This window comes from Oenanthe melanoleuca, chromosome 15, assembly GCF_029582105.1.
Source record: "Oenanthe melanoleuca isolate GR-GAL-2019-014 chromosome 15, OMel1.0, whole genome shotgun sequence".
NCBI classification, from domain to species: Eukaryota; Metazoa; Chordata; class Aves; order Passeriformes; family Muscicapidae; genus Oenanthe; species Oenanthe melanoleuca.
The window spans coordinates 6,711,818-6,733,491 of record NC_079349.1 but is presented as its reverse complement, the minus strand read 5'-3'; the positions used below and the strand labels follow the sequence as shown (position 1 = coordinate 6,733,491).

The 21,674-nt window shown below is 40.8% G+C and overlaps 2 protein-coding genes across 4 annotated transcripts in view; one reads left to right on the top strand and one right to left on the bottom strand.

The window, feature by feature from the left end:
• The window catches only part of GOLGA3 (golgin A3), a 171,806-nt gene extending 151,780 nt beyond the window's left edge, over positions 1-20,026 (bottom strand). For 2 of the 3 annotated variants that reach the window (XR_008841706.1, XM_056504660.1), the window contains exons 1-23: positions 19,793-20,026; positions 17,789-18,140; positions 15,369-15,650; positions 14,421-14,533; positions 13,248-13,939; positions 11,922-12,033; positions 11,154-11,460; positions 10,370-10,572; positions 10,009-10,146; positions 8,884-9,045; positions 7,840-8,208; positions 7,384-7,461; positions 6,197-6,460; positions 5,637-5,731; positions 5,260-5,476; positions 4,536-4,679; positions 3,699-3,896; positions 2,462-2,578; positions 2,094-2,233; positions 1,213-1,345; positions 889-1,011; positions 390-554; positions 22-182 (exon numbers count right to left, since the gene is read on the bottom strand). Coding sequence is in view for 2 of the 3 variants with exons in the window: in XM_056504660.1 (XP_056360635.1) it covers positions 22-182; positions 390-554; positions 889-1,011; positions 1,213-1,345; positions 2,094-2,233; positions 2,462-2,578; positions 3,699-3,896; positions 4,536-4,679; positions 5,260-5,476; positions 5,637-5,731; positions 6,197-6,460; positions 7,384-7,461; positions 7,840-8,208; positions 8,884-9,045; positions 10,009-10,146; positions 10,370-10,572; positions 11,154-11,460; positions 11,922-12,033; positions 13,248-13,939; positions 14,421-14,533; positions 15,369-15,650; positions 17,789-17,918 (4,343 nt within the window). In the remaining variant the exon portion in view is untranslated. The remainder of the gene's footprint in view (positions 1-21; positions 183-389; positions 555-888; positions 1,012-1,212; positions 1,346-2,093; positions 2,234-2,461; positions 2,579-3,698; positions 3,897-4,535; positions 4,680-5,259; positions 5,477-5,636; positions 5,732-6,196; positions 6,461-7,383; positions 7,462-7,839; positions 8,209-8,883; positions 9,046-10,008; positions 10,147-10,369; positions 10,573-11,153; positions 11,461-11,921; positions 12,034-13,247; positions 13,940-14,420; positions 14,534-15,368; positions 15,651-17,788; positions 18,141-19,792) is intronic. The other variant, XM_056504661.1, reaches the window with a different exon arrangement.
• A 388-nt stretch (positions 20,027-20,414) lies between these two features.
• Positions 20,415-21,674, top strand: part of LOC130259852 (uncharacterized) — a 37,998-nt gene continuing 36,738 nt past the window's right edge. Inside the window, exon 1 of the mRNA XM_056504608.1 lies at positions 20,415-20,573. Coding sequence (XP_056360583.1) covers positions 20,415-20,573 — 159 coding nt within the window. The remainder of the gene's footprint in view (positions 20,574-21,674) is intronic.

Sequence of the window (21,674 nt, the reverse complement as noted above, 5' to 3'; positions counted from 1 at the left end):
GTTTAAAATGAAAGGTCATACTTCAATTGCCGGAGACAGCTGTTCAGATTCTTTAGAGGCTCCTTGCTCACAGCTGTTGGCTTCAGCAGTTCTTCCAGCAAGGCAGCAGGCACTGGACAATCAGGGATCTTGACTGGAGTCACAGGATTGGAAGAGTTATTTTCACCTTTCAGTTCTTTCCTCTGGTTAAAGGAAAAAAAGGAGAGTCAGAAACACAATTAAGTTATTTCATCAATGTCATTTTTCCCACCTAGGAAGTCTCACATCACGCCACTGGTGCACATCTGCACTATGGAGCAGGAATCACAGGCACATTCTTGTTGGGTTATTTAAAAGCATTAGCAGAGAATTTTCCTGTACTTTACAATGTGTTCTTCCTATTTAAATACCTTCTTCATCTTGCCATGCTTCAGGTCCAACTTCAGCTGCTGGTTTTGCTGCAGCAGTGACTTCATGCTGTTCTTCAGTTCAGTCACTTTAGCCTGCAGCATAAACTTATCCTTCTGAGTCACTGACAGGTCTTCCCTCACCATTTCCAATTCAGTCTTGATGTTCTATAAATGGGAAGAGAATCAGTGTGATGTAGAGAAACAGCATAAAAATTCCAGCCAACTAATGTTCTTACAATCTTTTCAGAAAAAAAAACCAACACACAACACTGCTGTTTGAAACAAATTTGCCATGGCAGAAAATCAGAGCTTAGGTTAAAAGAAAGTCAGTAACCTATGTTAATGGCATAAAGGTTGAAGAAATACAAAAGTAACAGCACAGTCAAAGTAAAAATTCAGAAAAAGTGTAAGCATGCTTTTAAAAAATAAAATTATTCTTTTAATTATCCCCCTACAGCAATCAAAATTCCAATCCATCAGAATTGGCTTGATTAAATACCTGCAGGACAACTTGTATCCCTTCTAACTCCTTGTGGCTGCGCTGTTCAGTCATGTCCAGCTGCTGCTTAAGTGTTTCAATTTCTCTTTCTTTTCGTTCTACTTCCCACTTCAGGTCTTCCAGCTGCCAGTGGAAAAAAAAGTAAAAAATACTGGACTTATCTGCAGGTGCAGTCAGCCACAAAATCCAATATATATTCTTATATATAGAATGAAAACCTTCTTAAGAAAACTTAGCAAAGCTTTATTAAACATGTTGAATTTAAGACAAAGTCATACAATGCAAGAGAAATACAGATAAACACAGTAAGTGTTCATTTTTTACCTCTTGGCTTACTAGAGGTTGTTCACTAAGCTTGTCATCCAGGTTTTTCTGCAGAACTTGGAGCTGAGATCTGGCTTCTGCCAGCTCTTGCTGAAACTGAGATACCTCCTGGGAATGTTTTTCATCCTCTGCCCTGCACAGCAAGATTAACAGACACAGCAGTTGGTCAATCTGTTCTTTAAAACAAGAACTTCACTGAATTTGCCAGTTAACTATAAATGACATGACCTGGAAGTGCATGGAACCTGGTTAATTACAGCTTTGACTGAGGGCTTTGCCAACACATTCATAGAGCAAGAGTTAAATCACAAAAAGATTCTACGAAAGAGATGTATAAATATTAAATATTGAAAAAAATTACAAACAACAGATTATGCAGCAAAAAACAAGCCAAAAAACCCCTGCCAGCAATTTTGCTTTGTTTTTGGAGTATTAGGGCTAAGCTTATATCAATTTTCATGTAGGTCTGATAATTTCTTATGAATTAAGAAAAATTTATATACGAGCAAACTGAATTTGAATACATTGTGGAACATAGTCAATAATCAAATTAATCCTCTGTGCAGTTCCTCAGGGATGTAAATAGAAGAATAACAGGAGATAAATAAAGTGTTAATTCTTACTAGCAATGTGAAAAATTAGAAGTATGTGGTGAAAGTGAAAAAAAAGCAGATAGTGAAGCCTAAAAACACTGTACCTCAGGTCTAACTGAATTTTAAAGAGAGAAAAATGCAGAATCCAAACAAGCATCTTGTGGTCAGGTTCTGCTGGGGAATATTGAACATAATCCACCCCAAAGGAGCAAACCCAAACATCCACTGATGTGTGGCTTTTTCAGGGGATTTGTTTTAATTACTGCTCTTTTTGAGACATTTACTTACTGCAGCTTGTCCACCTCAGCCTGCAGGGCCTGGACCAGCAGCTCTTTGGCATGGAGCTCCTTCTTGATCTCACTGAGCTCGAGCATCGCTGCCCGGTGGTGTCGCCGGTTGTGGGCTGCATCCGCCTTGGCTGCTGCTTCCTATGAGGACAGAAAAATACAGTTTTACTGTGTTTTGGCTCTGCAGGTGAATCATAAAAGGAGCTTAACACAGGACACAACAGAGACGGCATCAACTGATCTTTCAGCCACTGGCCATCCTTACAGGCCCCCTGCAGGAAGCAGTATGTTACAAAACATAGATTTTGTGTCAAGATACTTTTAAAATACCTTTAAATCACCTTCTAAGTAAACAAAAATGAGCATTACCTGCTTCTGAAGGTCTTTAACTTTTAACTTTTCCTTCTCTAGGGAAGCCTGTAAAGCTTGAATAAGTTGTTGCATTTGCTGATCCTCTTCCTCTTTCCGCTTTAGAACTGCCTGAACCTGTAACAGATCACAAAAACAAATGCACATTTTGTGTGGGCTCACTGGAAGCACAGGAAATATAAACACAAGCCAATGCAGGGATTGCAGAACAACTCTCTGCTGTTCACTGATCACTGTTTCCACTCAGTGCCTTCAACCTTACAAGTAGCTACTGTTAAATGGTGGTTCATTGCCTATGTCCACATTAATGTATTACTATCGGAATAAAAATTATTTATCCCAATGAATCCATATGTAACACAAATGGATTTAGTATGTTCCTGTGGAAGTCCAGAGTATTCCTCTGGCTTCCCTGGAAGGTTTAAGACCCCCCTGGCGGGGTCTTCAAAGACCCTCGAATGAGACCCAGGTGTCTCAGGGCCTGGATTTAGCTCCTTGGAACAATTTACCCACATTGAGAGAAGAAATGCAAGCTGAAAAAATAAATAGAGTGTAAATTAGACTGTTAGAATGTAGAATTAGCAGATTTCTAGAATGTTTGTGATATGGCTAACGTGGAGAATTGGGAGTGTGGATACCTCTTCCTCCTTCGTCTCCGTGTCATCCATGCTGGGTGACTTGCTGGCACTTTTAGATTGGATGAGGACAGAGCTGGACCATGTAACAAGATTGTATTGTATTGGGGGTCATTTGTAAATACCTAGTACGTAATTTAGAATATAAAAGATAAGTCCTGCCTCTACCAGGCAGATTCTGCCCTGGACGTCTGGCAAGCAGACTGCTGTTCGCTGGACAAAGCATTCCTGAGATAAGCAACAATAAACAACCATGAAAACCTCTAAGAACAGCTCCTGCAGTCTCTCATCGGCGGGCATCGGAAAGAGCTGGGTTCCAGAGCACCTGCATGTCCTCCAGAGGTGATCTCAGGTCTAAGGAGACACCTCGGGATGTGACATGTTCCAACTATCTACACTTTCACTACTGCAAATATTGTATTGCAATTTTATTTCTGAAGAAAACACTGTTTAGTACCAAGTCCCATTTCTGCTCCCTTGTTCAACCCCCACACTGATGCTGTTATGCAACACATGGGGACCCAGGGCTGGAATAAATGCACCAACTTTGTATTTTACAAGCCAATTCCTTTCTGAAGTTACTACATCAAAAAGCCAAATACCTGTAGATTCAGTTGTACCAAGTCTGCCTCTCTTTTTGCTAATGCTGTTTCGAGGATATTATTGTGCTCCCGCAAAGCAGCGTTGGACTGGCTGAGACCTGTAAGTTTTCCACGTTCATGTTCCAGTTCAAGGGCCAACTTCTTATTCATTTCTTCTAAACGTTTTATCTTCTTCCTGAAGCCTCTAGATTCCTGAAGCTATAGTCAAAGAAAAAAGACAAATCAAACAAACATAATCAAACAGCTTCAGGCTACTACCACAAAAAAACTGTGAGTTAAACTCATTAAGCCTTTAGTTTTTCCAGAGTGGCATTTCTTATTTCTTTTTTCTTTTCTTTTTAAAATGAACATTAAAAAATAAGTTCACTTTGGTATATTTTCCTGTTGGAAGACTAAAATGCTTGCTAGGAAGAAGAATCCAGGAGTACTGTTTAGGTGCAGATCCAGAGTAGTTGATATATATAATTTTTTGGTGTCACTCTACAACTGAACACCATCACCTGGCCCTCAAGATCACTGGAGATCCATGACTCCCAGCAGTTCCAAAAGCTAATGATTCACATATCCTCACTGTCTCATGACCAGACACAGCTGGTATCTAATACAGGAACCACTCCCTTCTCTCATTCTATTTCTCTATAGGACAATGACTCATGAAACCACAAAGAACCAGCACAAGGCAACAACATTTGCAAGTACCACAGACATGATGTTTCCTATCCATGATTCTGATTTTCACCACTGCTGGAATAAAATTTTGGTACCAAAATTTTTCTCTGTCTCTCAGGCACTTTTTACAGTCATATGCCCATCTACCAAGCAAATTCAAGCAATCACCTCATCCTCAAGTTCCAGCACTTTCTCTCTGTATTCTTCAAGCTCCTGACTGGTCAGTGAAATCACTTCTTGCAACTCTTTTTCCAGCATCAACTTACTGCTGCTCACAGCTCGCAGTTCTGTCTTCAGAGCTTGAATCTTCTCCTAAAGACAAAGCAGTCACACATGATTGCACCCATCTTCAGGAGTCACTTCTGCTTTGGTTAAAAAGGCTGCTTCTCTAGTAAATATGAAATGAGGTGCTAGTGTTTAATTTAAAGGTCTTGCTCAGAGCTTTCCACCTTTGCATCCAGCTACTGCGGTTGGTGTATTTGATATTTTGCTCCATTGGTTCAAGAAATTGGAGCCTCCCTCAGCAAACTAATTTTCTTATTACAGGCCTAACATATATAAACAAGCTGTGGCTACTTTGAAAAACTTTTAGCTGTCGAAGAGAAAAAAGCAATAAGAGCTAGAATCTTGGGAAATCTTCAGATACTAACCATTAAAAAAAATATTAAAAAATCCCACCAAAAAACCAAACACCAATAAAAATTTCATCAGTAAATCTAGCTTGCCAAATCACCTCTCTCAAATATAGTTGAAGAAATTCTCAGCGCTCAGAACTCTAATACCATGATCTTATCTAGCTTTATTTTCCAAATATTTTCATCACTTCAGGGTGAAATAGTATTTCAAGACTTATAGCTCTGACTTTTTACAATGTCAAAGGACATCTGCATACCTGAGCAATCTGGTCATTCCCACCATCAGTAATTTGTGCCTTTAGTTTGCTCAGCTCTGCCTCAGCAGATTCCTTTGCAGTAAGAGATTCCTGCAGCTTCCGACTGAGAATGCTGACTGCATTCTCATAGGCTTTGTGTTTTGCTTTCATCTCTTTCTGAGCACTCGTCAGGTCTGACCCGAGACGCTTCATTTTCTGTTTCTGCTCTGTAATGGCCCTGGTGTGAAAGGAAAAGAAAACACCAGGTAAAAACAAAAGGTGCTTCACAAACAGTACTACAAGATTAATTTTTCACATGACCCAACAAAACCCATCTGAAAGCTAAATATGAAAACCACATGCTGTAGTTCTTTTGTCTGTGCTAAAAGAAAACTTACTTTTTTGCTTCTTCTTGCATTTGCTCTACTTGTTGCTTTAATGCCTGATTTGCCTCAGCAAGAGATTCCATTTGCTCCTTATCAAACTGCAAAGACTTAACAGGAAAGAAAAGAAGACCCATGAGTGTAGGAACAAAAGCATGTTTGCTGTGCATGTTTGATTATAAAAGAAAAATCGTGAAATTTCAAAATTACTTCCACCTCTAAATATAAATTGCTCTCCAGTTGTCCATGCTCTCTTACCCTTTTATTTCCTCTTTAACTCTTTCCTCTGAGGCCACCACTGTTAACACAAATGAACAGTGTTTGGATTTTGTTCTCAGATGGAGTTCACTTTAGGACCAAGGAAACTGCTTCCACATCAGTCTTCTACCAGTCCTGTAGTGCTTCTCCCCACTTACTTACATGAGATGTTACTAAGCACTCATGTATTTACAGAATTTTGGTAGATATATGTTGAAATGTCTAGACTATTTTAAATGTATAACCAAGAACATAATCATTCTGTGTGTATCCTGGATGTAACACTCTCCAAGTTCAAAGCCTTACACCTTCCATACCTGTAGGCGTGTTTCCATATCATCTCGTTCTTTCTGCACTGACTGGAGGTGATTTTCTATTTCCACCATCTGCTGGTGAACCTGAGATACTTCTTTCTGTAGTTTTGAATGCTCAGATTCGAGTGACTGTTTTTCAACTTGGATTTTCAGCAGCTCTCGTTTTGTCTCCTTCAGTTCTGAGTCCAGCCGCTTCTTTGTAGCTTTCAGCTCACTGATGAGCTGGTCCTTGGAACTCGCATCTCTTCGATAAGCTTCCACCATGACCTTGCACACAAGAGTTTCAATGTCAATTCTGTTTCAGCTTTGCAAATTTTTTGACTGATTTACTAGAAAGTATTTACCGATATTCTTTTAGTTTGAGGGGGTGGGGGCGTCATACAAACCAGCACCAGCTTCTGTAAGATATTTACTCTGGTTCAAAGGCTTTTATGCAAGCTCAGATATCAAATAACAGTTCACATTAGCAGTTCATTAAATGTTCATTAATGTTCTCTGCAGTAAGGGATACTCTTCTTCACATTCTTCATGGAAACTGCATCAATTATGTGCCATTTTTAAAAACCAAACTAATTGTAAAAAATTAACTAGTAACTTCTGCCATGAGAATAGGGCTTAACTATGACTGAAACAGCCTTCCCACACTTGAACATAACAAGCTGAAACAAACTTTGACATTAGGTTAATAAGCAATCAAGCAGCAAATTAATGGTGCCACCTTATAAACAAGACACATATATGTGCAATGCTAATGACATATCCATTTCAAATTACTGTTTCAAAACTGTGTAAATTCAGAATAAAATTTGCAGTAAAGCAGTCATTTACCATCCAATTACTGAAGCAACTATGTTTTCTCAAAGCTGAAACGAAATGACAACACTTGAGGATTTCCAAGTGCTTTTCCAAAAGCAAACCTAATCAGCAAACCAAAGAGACATTTTCTATGGTGGATCACTTGGCAAACTCCCCAAAGCCCTATCAAAGTATGAATTGATTGGTGGATCAGCTTTTACATTAGCTAAGATAGAAGTTCAACTGTAAGTTATACAGTTTCTGTATTTTAATGTCTGTGATACGAAAAATAGATTTAAATATCCTCATAACCTCCCCAGAAGTACATACCTTCAAAAAGTTAAAAAAATTATTCCTTGGGTTTATGTCTCTGAAATTTCTTTGCTTTTGCTTACCTTCTGCTGCAGGAACTGTTCCTTTACTTTTTGAAGCTGTTTTTTGAGGCTGGCATTTTCTTGCTGCAGATTTTCCACCTGCCAGAGGGGGAAAAAGAAAACATTGTTTTACGTGACAAATGTCATATTATACCTGATTTCTTCAGTGAGCATATCGGTCTGATTTGTAACAACTGCCTAATCTAACAAGGATGCTGTTTCTGATTAAGCATCTCAATGGTTAGATAAAACATTTTATACAAAAATATATTCACCAGGTCACCACACTGGGAGCCAAATTACAGCACAGTAATTAGTAATTTTAAAAAAATTAAAAATAAATAAAAATATTTTTAAAAATTAAAATGTGGACCACAGTGCCACAGAAAAGAGCACATTACAAAATTACTTCCCAAATTGTCACCTGTACTCCAAATTATTGTTTTAAAACTGGTAAGATTTCAGAAAGATCATTACTTGGCTTGACTTGACTGCCATTTCTTGCTTCAGTTGCTCCAAGATTTGTGATGTTACTTCTGTATCTTCTCCAAGGCGTGTTGCTCCTTCATCAAGTTGCTCTTTACTTGCTTTTGCTGCCTGCAGAGCGACTTCCAACACAATCTTCTCATTCTGCAAATACTGGATCGTGTCATCTTTAGAGGCAGCATCACTCTGGAACTCTTCTAGCCTGGCCTTCAGTTCATCATACTGTGTTTGCAGGTCATCCAGGGACTGCTCTTTGGTGTGCAGTGACTCTTGGGTTAGAGTTAATTGCTTCATCAGGTCGAGGTGTTCTTGCTGCAATGATTCAAGCTGCAGATCTCGCTGATGCAAAGTCAGCTTGACCTGACAGGAAATAGTTTAAGATTAAATTAATAGGAAACAAAGGTTATCTTTCCAAAAGCACTCTAATCAAAATCAAGTATTGTAATTAGTATTTTAGCCTGTAGGAGAATATACCAGAAGGTGAAAGTATTTTTTATCTTTCCTAGGCCACTTCTATTTGCTCTGCCTTGAGCAGCATCTCTTAGCTTACAGGCTAAGCAATGACTAGAACAGCAAAACTGAAATATTCATAATATTCAAGTATCCAAAAGTAAATTCAGCATTATTAATAACACCATGATATCATTACATGAAATATAGTACTGAGCTATCACATACTCATGTCACTGCAGCCCTTGACATGCTGCCCGCATAAGGCTACAAGGCAAAGCAGGGCTCTGTAAGTGTAAATGTATGTAATGATATCCTGGCTAACAACTTTGAACATGAATCTATGGTTCTTGTCTATACTTACAAGAATACTTAATTCACTAAAAAAACCCAGCATCTGGCAAGACAGTAGTGATGAAATTTTTAAAAAGTATTATTATGGTTGAGAAAAAGGCCTTTTCACCTGGAACAGAATAACTTTATTACACACTTCATTTTTGCAGCAATCTTTCAGGTTACTATTGCTTTTTTTGCCAAACAAGTATTCCCTTGGAATTCCTGGGAAGTTGATTAGCAACAGTCTACCTGTTCCAATTCCTGCTCCAATGTTGCTGCAGAATCAGCCATTTTCTGAAGCTGTTCTTTCTCATCCTCAAACTCCTCTAGTTTTCTCTGCAAGTCTTCTTCCACCATGGTTTTAGCCTCCTGGATCTGCATGAAGGCAGCTTCTTGATCTAACATGTCAGCCTGCACAGAAAAAGCATGGAATCAACTTCTACAGTTTCAAGGGAGGGGAAGGAGAGGGGAAAAATAAAAAAAAAAGTAAAAAAGAGAAGTAAAGTATCAAGAAAATTTGCAGAGGAAAAGCACAAAAATAATTCTGATGTCTGCCTTACAGACCTAAATGCCTTCACTGAAGTCACTCATTCCTACACTTAAAACACCTCAGAATAATAGTGAATGTCTTGCATACTTGTGACAATCTGAGTTCCTATTAAATAACACCTTGTCCTTTCTCAGTTGATGATCAAGACATGAAGACAAAGAATCTTTATTAAAATTAACCTGTTTGGGGAAATTCTAAACCAAAAGGGATTCCTTGGATGCCGTAGCTACTCAGGAAACAGTCCTGTTGTTTACACAAACTATCTGCAGTAACACTGCAAATGGGGTGCCTCCACTAACCTGCTGCTTTACTCTCCTTTGAAACTCAGAAGCAGGAATGTTATGGAAATCAGGGGAATTTAAGGTTCTAAGAGCTTTGGAAGTGACCTTACCGCACTTCAGATTTTACCCAACTTTTCTTACTGGAGGGAAGGAAGGACAAGCCTGAATACTGAGCACTTTCACACTTAAAAAAAGCACATTACTGATTTAGATTAACTTCCAATTAAGTTTCCTCTTGAACAAGTTCATGGATGGGCGAAGGACAACATTTACATTTACCTTCAAAGTTTAATTAAAAACAAATACCAGAACTGAAAATGCAAATACCACCTTTGAATGGAAAATATATGGCCTTGTTCCCTCCTATTGCTCATAATGACACACAAATTTATTTGTTCTGAAATATTTACTGCTTTTATAATGCAGGATTTGAACCAATTCTTAAGAATTTTATGTTACTTTGTCAGAATATCCTTGATTTTGCAAAACACAAATATACAACCTGGACAGAACATAACTCAGGAAAACTATCTACAACCATACCTCAATATTTTGTAGTTGTGCTGCAATACGTTCTTTTTCTTTAATGGACCTGTGCTGGGTTTCAGTCAGCTGCTGAGACAGGGCCACATTCTCTAGTTTGAGATGTTCCAACATCCCTGCTTGAGTCATTTGCCCAGCCTAAAGAAAGGAAAAAAATCACAGATAAATACCAACAGAATTTCAGAGTTTCAGAAAAAAAAAAAAAAAAAAGTTGAAATGGTGTGTTTCTGCCTTATTTCAGCTACTTTCATGGTAGTGGTGCAGTAAGGCCATTGTAGAAGGCCACTAGGTTGTCCTGTGGATAAAACTGACCAAAAAAAGAGAGATTCTCAGTTCTCCCATATGCAATAAATCATAATACCTGTATATTGGCCATCTCACTCTGCAGCCTGACACGGGCCTCCTGTGCCAGGACCAGCTGCTGCTGGTACCACTGCCTCACATTTTGGAGAGATGTGATTTCTGTTTCAGATGCCTTCAGCTTGTTGGTCAGTGTGGTCCGTTCCAGCTGCACCTTCTGAAGCTGGGTCTGCAAGGAAGCCAACTGCTGTCGCAGGTCATGAACTAGAAAAACAAAAATAAAGAACTTGGACTAACACACCCCATTGTGCTATTTTTATGCACACTTTTGCAAGGATTATTCCTACATTCATAGTTTTTTCTATTTTTCCTCTGTTGTTGAACAAAAGCACATATGCCTAATTATATCAAGATTGGCTTTTCCTGCAAAAGTGCTAGAATCCAAAGTACCAGGTCATAAGCAGAATAAAATTAAACTAAATGAATCACTTCTGTAAGCATCCACAGCTCCTTAGAGGCAGAAAATATGAACTAACTAAACATCAGGAAGTAGGTGTCCTGGCACATACAGTCATCATTACAAATCCGCATTTGTACAATTTTCCAAAAAAACAACTAGGCACTGTCTGGACTAAATATTTATGCCTCTCCAGGCTGGCAGTGGCAGCTTGCAAACACTTCTGTGACAGAAAATCAAAACCAAACATCTTAAAATTCAGACCTTTTTATTAGTATGATACCAAATAAACACAAGATTGAATTTCTTCTTCCTTCAGAATCAAGTTGAAAAAAAAAATGATTTCTGGAACAACTGATTTTAAAGACTGACATTTACATCATCCCACCTGTACTGTCTCTGGTGAGAACATTTTTTTGCATATCTTCAACCTTCTGCAGGAGTCTCTGGTACTGCTCCTCTGCTAACTGCAAATCATTGTTTGAAGAAGCCAAACTGGCATTCTTTGCTTCCAAGGCATTTTGCAGGTCAGCCATTGCTCGTTCCAGATCCCAGCAAGACTGCTTTAATGTGGCCACTTCTGAGCTCAAGGATTCCTGCTTCTGCTGGCTGTTTTGGCTGTGCTCCATCTGCGCCTGAAGCTTCATGTTCAAAGCTGCAAGTTGGGCTTGTAGCTCAGTCTTCTCTTTGAGAGCCTGAATGTGTCCAGAAAATCAAATACAGGAGACTTATGAGAAAATATAAAAGGATGCCCAGCAAAAAGCTTTGATAAGGCAAAGACCACTTGCTCATAAAAATTTTTTTTAAAGCAACACTTCACCTATTTCAAATAGTCAAAGAAAACAGAGGAAAGGACATACAAGATATAGAGCACGGTATGTCAGTAACCACATCAGGATTTTTTATAAAACACACATTTCCACATTTTAAGGAAGAACACTTTCTATTTGAAGTGCTATACCATCAATTACAACAAAGAGAAAATACTTCTAAAGACATTGCTAGCACTGCTCCAGATTTACTGTACTTTCTTTTAATTTGACTTTAAAAAAATACAGAAACCCCACTTTTTTCCATTGTTTTTTTAAGTAATCTTTGGAGACTTGTAAGTATTATTTTGATTTGCTGAATACAGAATTCCAAATTCATTTTCTACCTGATTAGCTTCTAGTGAGAGTGCTTCTAGTTGCCCTTCAAGTCTCATCTTCTCCTTCATGACCTGCAACATCTCATCATGAGTTCCAGCGACAGAGCTTTCCATAGAAACACTGGAGACAGAGACAGCACAAGCACAGTTACAGGGTTAAAATACAACACTCATCTAGTTGAAGAAAAGTGACTCTGAAATTAAGAGATACTCAGACTCCAAATGGCTTAGACTGTAGAACATTTTTTATGACTTTATGATAGATCCAGAACACAGTGTAAGGACCTCTGTTAAAAAGAGAAAGAAATTATATTCATGCTAAGGTTTTATACTTTAGATTCCTGTACTTGCAGCAACTAGAATCTAGTGTGGCACCACATATTTGTTATTTTTTATGTGAAGTAATCACTTGTAAAAGTAAGTAAAGAAGTATAAGTAAGAAGTGCAATCACTGACGTCATCATATTCTGTATTTTCAGATCCCATTTAAGCAGACAACTGGACATAATGGGACCACAAAACCTCCAGAATTATTCTTGTAACTGTTTCCTTTAATGTGCCTGAGAAATATCAATAGCTGCTGCAAAAGAAGGAAGAACAAGGGACTCCTTATACTGATTCCTTGCTGTACAGCCAAGGCACCTGGAGAAAAAGATCTTCTCTCATTACCATAAGGAATAAATCTAAGGCAGAATAATCACCAACAACTGATTTTACACCTCAACATCTCTGGGCATGATGCTTTATTCCAACAAAGCAGGAGGAGAGGTAATTTCAAAAGTAGGATGTATAAACATGCATCTGCAGACAACTGATAAAAAGCACATATTGTTAAGGGCTTTGCCAGTCATGCACTTGCTTTCTGAATCAGTTTAATACCTGTCATATACACATAGACTTGGGAGACTAAATCTCGTTCTCAAAGGGCTGAGGAGGATATCTAGGACAAGACTGTTGGCATTTCTTAACTATGTGAGGTCTGAAAGGTACCTGCATAGATTAGGAAAAGCACAATACTAAATATCATTGAGACAGTCAAGTCTACATTTTCAGACTAAGGCTCATGAGTGATTCAGTGAATGAAATCTTTCTATATAGACAGAAACAACTGCTTGCAGTACATTTAACACAGCCAGTGGCAAAAATATCCTTCTCTAATGATATACTCAGTAAATAGGTACTCAAGTGATCTCTCAGATTCTTTTAGAATTTGTAAGCTCCTAACATATCCAATCACAGTGTAAGTTAAAACTGGATCTAAAGTTAGTAGGAGGAAAAAGTAACAGGCTGCCTATTCCAAGAAAATAAAATTAACTAACAACAGGTCATTCTTACCTGCTAGAAATACTGTCTCTCCTGCTCCGTACCTCTCCATTAACTTCTTGCTCTTGGGCCTGATGCTCCACTGCCGCAGCCTGCAGCACCTCACTGATGGAAGGAAATTGCCCCATTGCTTCAGGATGTATCTTCTGGCCATTTATTGTATATGGAGTATCCTGCTTGCCTTCTGCATTCTGTAAACTGCTATACAGGCCTTTCCCTGACACACTGCTGTAGGTAGAGCTGTCGCTCTCATTTCCATCCAGCCTCATTCCCACTTCGCTCCCATCAATCTCTGAAATGCTGTCTCCTGCCAAGGAGGAATTCTCTACTCCATCATCCATGTCAGAGGGCAGACTGATCTCAGAAACAACTGATGTTGGACCACTTCTGCTTTGCATCAGAGCCCCCCCAGACAAGTCAGTAGCCACAGAATTCGCAGCAGCATTTCGAGCATCTGAATCTTCAGTTCTGTAATCAGCCAAGGACCGGATCTTGCTGGCCTTAGACTTTGAGCTTCTTCTTTCTTTTGAGGATGCTGGAAGTCCCAAGCTACCCAGCTTTGGTCCCCTGGGAACGCTGGTCCGCAAAAAGGAGTATTCTTTTGTCATTGCTACAGTGCTGGCTCTTGGCAGGATTTCTGGATTTAACATCAGCTCAGGATCCAGGGTGCTGGAGGGACGGGTTTTGGACGTAGACTGACTCGACTAAAAGAAGCAGAGAGGCAACAATAAATTCCAGAATGTTAACTCCAAAACAGCATCAAACACTTATTTTGCTGTTACAGCAAAATAAGATATAAAGCTCTGCACTTTTACACTGATATTAAACATACATCCTTTCATAAACAAGGTAAATTGTATCAGCAATCAACCCTACCAAGCTTCAGTATATAGATGTTGAAAATGTTCATGTGAGACTCCAAAAGGTAACTGAAAAATATAGGCAAAATTGAATATTTAGGTTACTTTAAGTTTGGTGTCTGTTTTTTCCTCCCCTATCTTAAGTAGCACAGAATGGTACATTACTGATGAGGTCACAGAACCAAATTTTGCCTGTTCAGAAGAAAAAAAAGATTTCTCCCATTTGAGAAAACGACAGAACATTTTAATTCAGGGCACAGAAATGGTAAAGTTTTCAAGCTTCTCTACAAAACACAATCTAGAAGATATGGTGTGTGGTACTCACTCTTTCTTGGTGTCTCTTCACTCGGTATTGTTTGAGCTGTTCTTCCAGACGCCTTCTTGCCTGAAGTCTGATTTGTTCTTCATTTTCCAATGGCAGTGAAGACTCCACTGAGCCTGTAAGGGAAAGGCATCTTCACAGTCAAACAAAAAACTCCAATACAGGCAAAAGGCATGCAAAAGGTAAAAGCCCCTTCTACCATGAGCAATATGCTTCATGCTTAAGCAAGGAATAAAAGGAAAGCCCACTGACATGCACCTCAAATGACTCTCTTCAAATATAGCCTTGTGTAAGCACTGATAAAGCCTGTGGACTTCCATTGCTCAGTTTGCAAATGCTATCCTCCACAGATATATGACAAGAGATTACAGCAAGAAAAAAAAATATTGCTGTCACTTAATCTTACCTGTTTTGCAATTCTGATAGTACTAAAATTATAAAACTAAGCAAGACCTACACAGTCCATTCATTCCCTACATGTAGTGGAAAATTCTTCCCTAGTTACATTTTCTTACCTTTTATTAACTCACATTAAACTTTTCCTATAATAAGATTTTTAGACACATTAATATAAAGGCTTTCCCCTCCCCCTTTCATTGCTCTTCTCTCCTTTTTTTTCTTAGCTTAAAGTCTCCTGGTTCTGCTGTTCTTTTTTTTTTTAATGTCACCTGTTACTCCTAATAATCAAGAAGATTAGAATAGCTTCAGCCCAAGAAAGCGTGAATTCCCCTCCAGCGAAGAGCCAGTTTTAAATGGTAAGGCACATGCCTTAGCTGCAGCAGAGGGTGGTTTACTGAAAGAAAATGAATTGTAGTTCTAAGTAAATGTTTACTGCAAAAATGAAGTTTAGTTCAAGCTTAAATGATGTTACAGGAGTCCAGAGCCAGGCTCAGAGTAAAAAGCTTTATGCAGCAAAAGAAAGCAGGGGCACCACCATAAACAGATGCTTACACAATTCAGTTTCTTGCATGGGAAGACTTAGTTTGAGAGACTGCAAAGCTTCTTTTCTAAGAGCTATGCCCTCAGCACTAGTTCCCTGAGACCTCCTTAGGCTGTCATGGAAACCAGTCACACCTGGGGATGACTCTTCACCCTGCTCACTGCTGGTAGGATCAAAAGACACAGGAGAGTCAGGGCAGAGCGACTCTGGCCCATTCTGGCAGGCATCCACTTTGCTGTTTATCTCCACACTTTCCTCTTCATTTGGCACTTCGTTGATGTTATTACTGGTAGCTGGAAAAGAAAGTTTTACTGAGCTACACTTCAAGCCACCTCATTCATCTTCATGGCTCCACCCAAATACAATGCCAGCACTACTGCCTTTACATTGTATGAATATGGAAACTGCTACTGACAGCAACTGGCAGGACAAATTTCATACAGCGTTTTTGAGCCTTTACTTTAAAAGACCAGAACAAGTACTTTTCATTTTCTTTACTATGTTGCCCTTGAGCAGGACCTCAAAAGTAATCATATAAGGTATCTTCAAAACTTCACAGAGGTTTTTAAATCTTGTTAGGTTTAGAAGTATAAAACATCAAGTGTAACGAACTCTGGGGGCAGTCTACAAGTAAGCCTCAGCAGCTGCAGGCCTGTGCTGAATGATTCAGCTCTTTGATGTGCAGCTGGGCACTGGGGAAGACAGCATCCACCATCCCCATTCCCAGCCTGGCCCAAACAGTTTCTCAATTTTAAACAGAGTTTACATTTTTGAAAATAGGCTATCTTCATTTAGCCTTAATCACTTCTCTGATTTAGATCATCCTGTTGTCACAAAAACAGCTGCAGGCATGATAGAAGGGGTGGGTTCAACAAGCATGTAAAGGAAGATAGAGGGAAAGACTGATTTTTAATGACTAACATTTTAAAACCAGAATATTGGCAAAACCAAATTTAAAATAGGTATCAATGCTAAGAATGGCCACAAGAAGCCGAAAGTAAAATAGCTCATACATTCAGAAATATTGATTCTGCCCATCTCAGAAAGCATCAGGTTTATAATTCATTCACATTTTTTTCTTCACAATAGTGAGTGGTATATATATACCAAAGGGATGCCGGAGCAAAATTCTGGAGGAATGATTTCCTGGCAACTTCCTAAGGCCAGGAGACACTCAGAATCTAAACACCCCTTGAACTAAAGTAATTTAAAGGCAGTAGTGTCAATACAGCTGCAGTCTTTTTAGAACAGTGGGCAAGGAGATGCAATTAGAATAAAAACAGTAGAAATACAAACTATCTATTTGTAAGCCACAATTCAATTATCCAACACAGGAGATGACAGGAACATGTGATCTCCAGCTCCATAAAAGATGAATGAATCATCAACAGCACTCTGCCACTCTGATAACAGGCAGTGTAAGAAAATACAAATAAAGTGTCAGGGCCTCCTCTCTGCTGCCTGTGACAAGGTGACAAACCTGTGGTACCAGAAGGCCCCAACCCCATCACGTCACTCCTTTTACACAAGGAACCACTGTGTTTTTGTGTATCTACACAGCCACAATGTACACACCTCTCCACCCGGCCACACCCTTGTACACCAACATATCCTCACACTCCTGCCAGGGAAACATGGACAATTCAGTGCAGAGAAAATACTTTCACAATGAAAGTAGTTAAATACTGGAATGGGCAGGGAGGCTGCTGAACCTCCCTCTACAGACACTTTCAGAATTCAACAGGACAAGGCCCTGAGCAACCTGATCTTGCTCCAGAACTAGGTGTGCTCAGTGCAGCAGGTTGGACTAGATAACCCACACAGCTCCCTTCCAATTCATGTTTGATTCTAGAATCTCCTCAGATAGTGCACTCTAAATAGTTTCTTGTAAACAGCTGCATGATTATTTTATTACAGAGCTTGTCTACGTATAAAAGTTACTTTGAGATAAATTGAGAGTACATGTCAGCATCTCTCTTTCATAAAGGGAAGCAGAGCCAGACATTTTGGGTTTTGCCCAAGTGATTTAATTTATAAGGAAGATTTCTTCTGCCAGAATAAAGTACTCCAGTGCAAGCTTTCTCTGGAACAGTCATTTCAGAACTGATCGTTCTAGGGAGTTTCAGGTGTACACTCTTGGAAACATTATCTGAAGACAGACTAACACCCTGAACAACAAATACTCACCTGACAGCTGACAGTAATTAAATTAATAGTTTTGTTTCCAAAAGAATAAGTTCTACAGTTAAAAAAAAAAAACAAACCAGTTTTGCATACACACAGAGCTATAGACTTTACCAAACTTGCTAAAAACTGCTGTACAAGAAATTCCCGACCTCAAGGAAAATCTTCCCCTGAACAATAACACAGATGATTATACAAAAGCCTGGGCAAGACTTGGAAATTATTTAAAGCATATTAAGTAACTTACTGTTAATTTCATCTGTAGTAATTAGCTGTGACTTGGCTTTACAATCCAAAAGTTCTTCAGAGCTGCTGGGAGCCCCAATACTGCTTCTGCTCTCCAAGTGAACATCCTGCTGGACAGATGAGGAGTCCATGGTAAAAATTATCCAGATCCCTTGAAAGTTCTTGTTCTGAACAATTAGCCACCAAGTGAACTACCAAGTCCTGTTTCTCTCCATCAGCAAGAACAGCATCAAGATGTCACACAGGAGCACAGCTCTGAGCTGTAAGCTGTTGGTGCGCAGCAGGCAGCTGCTAACTCCACATCATGGGAACAACTTGCAGCCAAATTCGTAATCACCAAGGAGCTGCATCCTCTAGAAACAAAATACAATGAATTTACATTTACTAGAGCTCTGAAAATATGAGTTAAAAATAAAGTAGTGCCCGCAGACAGCACCAGGACATGCAGTAACAACAGAGACAATGAAATACAACCAAGCATCCAGATTTGGAAATAAAAAGTAATCTCTTTATGCTCACTATTTTAGTAGCACATGTACACTGCAGATATATGCAGCAGATAATATCTAGCAAGACAGCTGATTTAAAAATCAGTGTTTCTTTTACTGGAAAGATCTCTTTGGCCTCTGCTTTAAGAATAAAACCAGTATCAGAGTAGCATTCTCCTCTGTAAATTATGGTATATACATGGAAACATGCCATATATTTCATTTAAAGGAATGAGTTTCAATACTTTTTGTTAAAATGAAGTAAGGAATTCAGATTTACTTTTTTTAAAATTAAATTACATCATTACTGTTTACTTGTCTGCAAAATAACAAGTATGAATCACTATACAGGCTCTGAACTACTCATTGCAGCACAAGCTGGCAGTCAAAACGTGGCCTGGGCTGCAGCTCAACATTCTCCTTCTCCTATGCCAGCCAAGAAAAGAATTTCCAAACACAGTTTATGGAATTTGCATATGATTCTTCAGGTATTCAGACTTAACCTCGGGGGTGGGGTGGGGGGATGTTGGAGAATGTCAGATCAGGAATATTTTGACTGCTTTTTTTTCATGAACACAAACATTTTGAACAACATTCCTTCCATATCTCCAGAGAGCACTTGTGTAATTGTTACTGTGCCACACTGCCCTGGTCACCCTGCAACACCATCACCTCCAAAATGTTACTGAAGCAGCAAACAGCTCATCAGGGCACACAGGAAAACACAAAACAGTTATCTAGGTGATCCTTACAGAGGTGAGCTGTGAAGGAGTCAGAAACCTGCAGCACCGTTCTAAACGGGAAACTTCACCAAACAAAAATATTAATACCTTCACTGTGATTTGTTACTAATTTTTAAAGATTTTCAGTATAATAAAGCTTTCAATAACACTCCTAGAACTGCCACTGTACAGCAAATAGACGCTACAGGACAGATTACCAAGAGGAATTACAGACAAAAGAAAAGAGAAGCAAGATTTTGGCTCCTTACACCTTGTCAAAATCCAGCCAACACGAGATGGTTTGTAGTCCTTGCCCCACAACACGTTTAAATGATCAACGTGATGAAGAATGGCTTTCTCCTGTACAATCCATGCCCAGTATCAAACGCAAGAGTATTCTGGCCTCAGAGTCCTTTCGTATCCCCGCGTTGCGCAGACACACACACATACACACACAGAAATGTAGGCACGCCACGGGAACACAGCAATAACCCCACAGCGAAGCAGCTGTACAAGTCACCGATTTTGGTTAAAGCACGAACAATCAGGACGACAATGGGTCCCGGTAACAGACCGGAGAGGCACCGGCAGACGCGGCCGCGGGGTGCCCGGGCCGGGCACGTCCCTGGGCGCCGGCAGAGGCAGCGGGAGGCCCGGGGCCGGCAGCCCACGGAGCCGAGCCGGGCCGGGCGGTTCCCCGCTCCCCGGCAGCCTCGAGCGCCCCGCGGCCTGAAGCGGCCCCCGGTCCCCCCCAGCCTCCCCCGCCGCCCCCATCCCGGCCAGCTCCCCGCAGACCTGGGGCCGCCCGCCCGGCGCCGCTCCGGCTCCGGCTCCGGCTCCTGCCCGAGACGTGGCGCTGCCTGCGCCGGGAAGGGGCGGGCGGGGCGGTGCAGCGCGGTTCTCCCTCCGCCGCCGGCCGGGCGCTGCCGCCGCTGCCGAGCTCGGGCCCGCGCGGCGCCCCGCGGTTCTGCCGGCCCCGCGCTGCCGTCCGCGGCCCCGCGGGCACAGCCGCGGCCGAGGCCCGGGCGCTCCGAGGCGGCGGCGGGGCCGCCGGGCCCGAGGAGAGGCGGCGGCTGTTCCAGCCGGACCCTTCCGGCAGCGCACGGAGGGGCGGGAGGCAGGGAGGGGGAGCGGCCCTGGGGCCGGGCCGCCTCCGTGCCCGGCCGGGACTGTGCCGGGGCTCCCTAGGGGCGGGGGCCCGGCCGGCTCCTTCGTCGGGACCCTACGGCTGGCACCCCCTTGCATAAATTAAAATTAAGTTGTGCATAAATTAAAAATTTAAATTTCTTTGTGGAGACGGTGTGTATCGCAGCCTTGTGTATCTGCATCATTCATGTTCCTGCATTGCCTTCTACAGGGTCTGAGTCAGGAGAGTCCAGTGACATGTCCTGTAAATGGCAGGTTTTCAGTATTCCCGATGGCTCTTTTCTCATTAATCAGTCCTTTAGAGTTTACAGCGTCTTTCTGGCGCGGAGCATCCCACGAGTCCTCTGGGGTACTTGGGAGCTGGTGCATCGGAGCACGGAATTTCATAGTGACAACTGCTGCTAGCGAGCGTCATAAATGTAATTGCCAGGTAAACTGTGTCCGCTTTGCCAAGTGTTCCTCTGTTATCAACCTTTCCAACTTATCCTGATTATGAACATGAATCCTCTGAGCCTTTTCTCTAGGAAGATGGGAGGCTGTTCCACAGGTTAGGAGGGCTCATAAGCCAAAACACCAGCTTATTGTTTGAACTGCAAGCCTGTTAACCGAGCTCCTGGATATTGTCAGCAACTGGGTGTGTTCCTGCACACATTACACAGCCCTCTAGGCTGTATTTGGGAGGGACCATTACTTTACAGACTAGGTCAGGAAGAGGTCTGTTCTCAAGTGCAAATGCATGGATGTGGGAGAGGCTCCCAGCATCATGATCAGAGGTATCCGGAGAAAATGTGAGTGGATTCACGGGACAGCCTCCTGCTGTTCTGCTGCCGTGTGAATGGGCAATCCCAGGCTGTGGCTCAGCACCAGTGTCAACTCAAGTTTGACCTTCTTGGTTGCACGCATGTTTGGCACTGAGCTCGTAAATCATATGTGGGCTCTGCTGAGTATGAGGGGAAACCCTGAGAATTGTGTGTGTGAATGAGTGTTTCAAATCTTTAGTAGTGACCTTCACTGGATACCCTTCCTCAGAAGATGTCAAAAACAATATGGTGATGAAGACTTGAATGCTTGATCTTCATTTGATCTGGATTTGATTTTCTTTTAAGAATGTAAAAGCTTGGAGTTTGGACTCTTGCAGAGAACTCAAAACCAGAGAACTATAACTGACAGAGAACTCAATTGTTGAATCACTAAAGTAGCTGTTCTCTTCATTTGGAATATTTGTTTGCTTCTTGACTTTGATCCCATCTTTCTAGAACAATGTAATGCTTGGGTAAAGCTCCAAAGTATCTCTTTTTTACTTGCTTCTCTGCCACATAGCACCAAAGCCCCATCTACAGGAAAAGCCACTTGTTGGGAGACTGTTGTCTAAGCATGGCACAAAGCTGCAGCAGGCTTGACCAGGCTGCCTGAAAGAAAAGAGGATCCTTCATACTGAAAGATGTCTATCATCAGTAATGTAATTTCTAGAACAAAAGAGGAATGTCATGGTAGTTGTTTAAAAAGCCAGAAAAAATGTCAAACATTATCA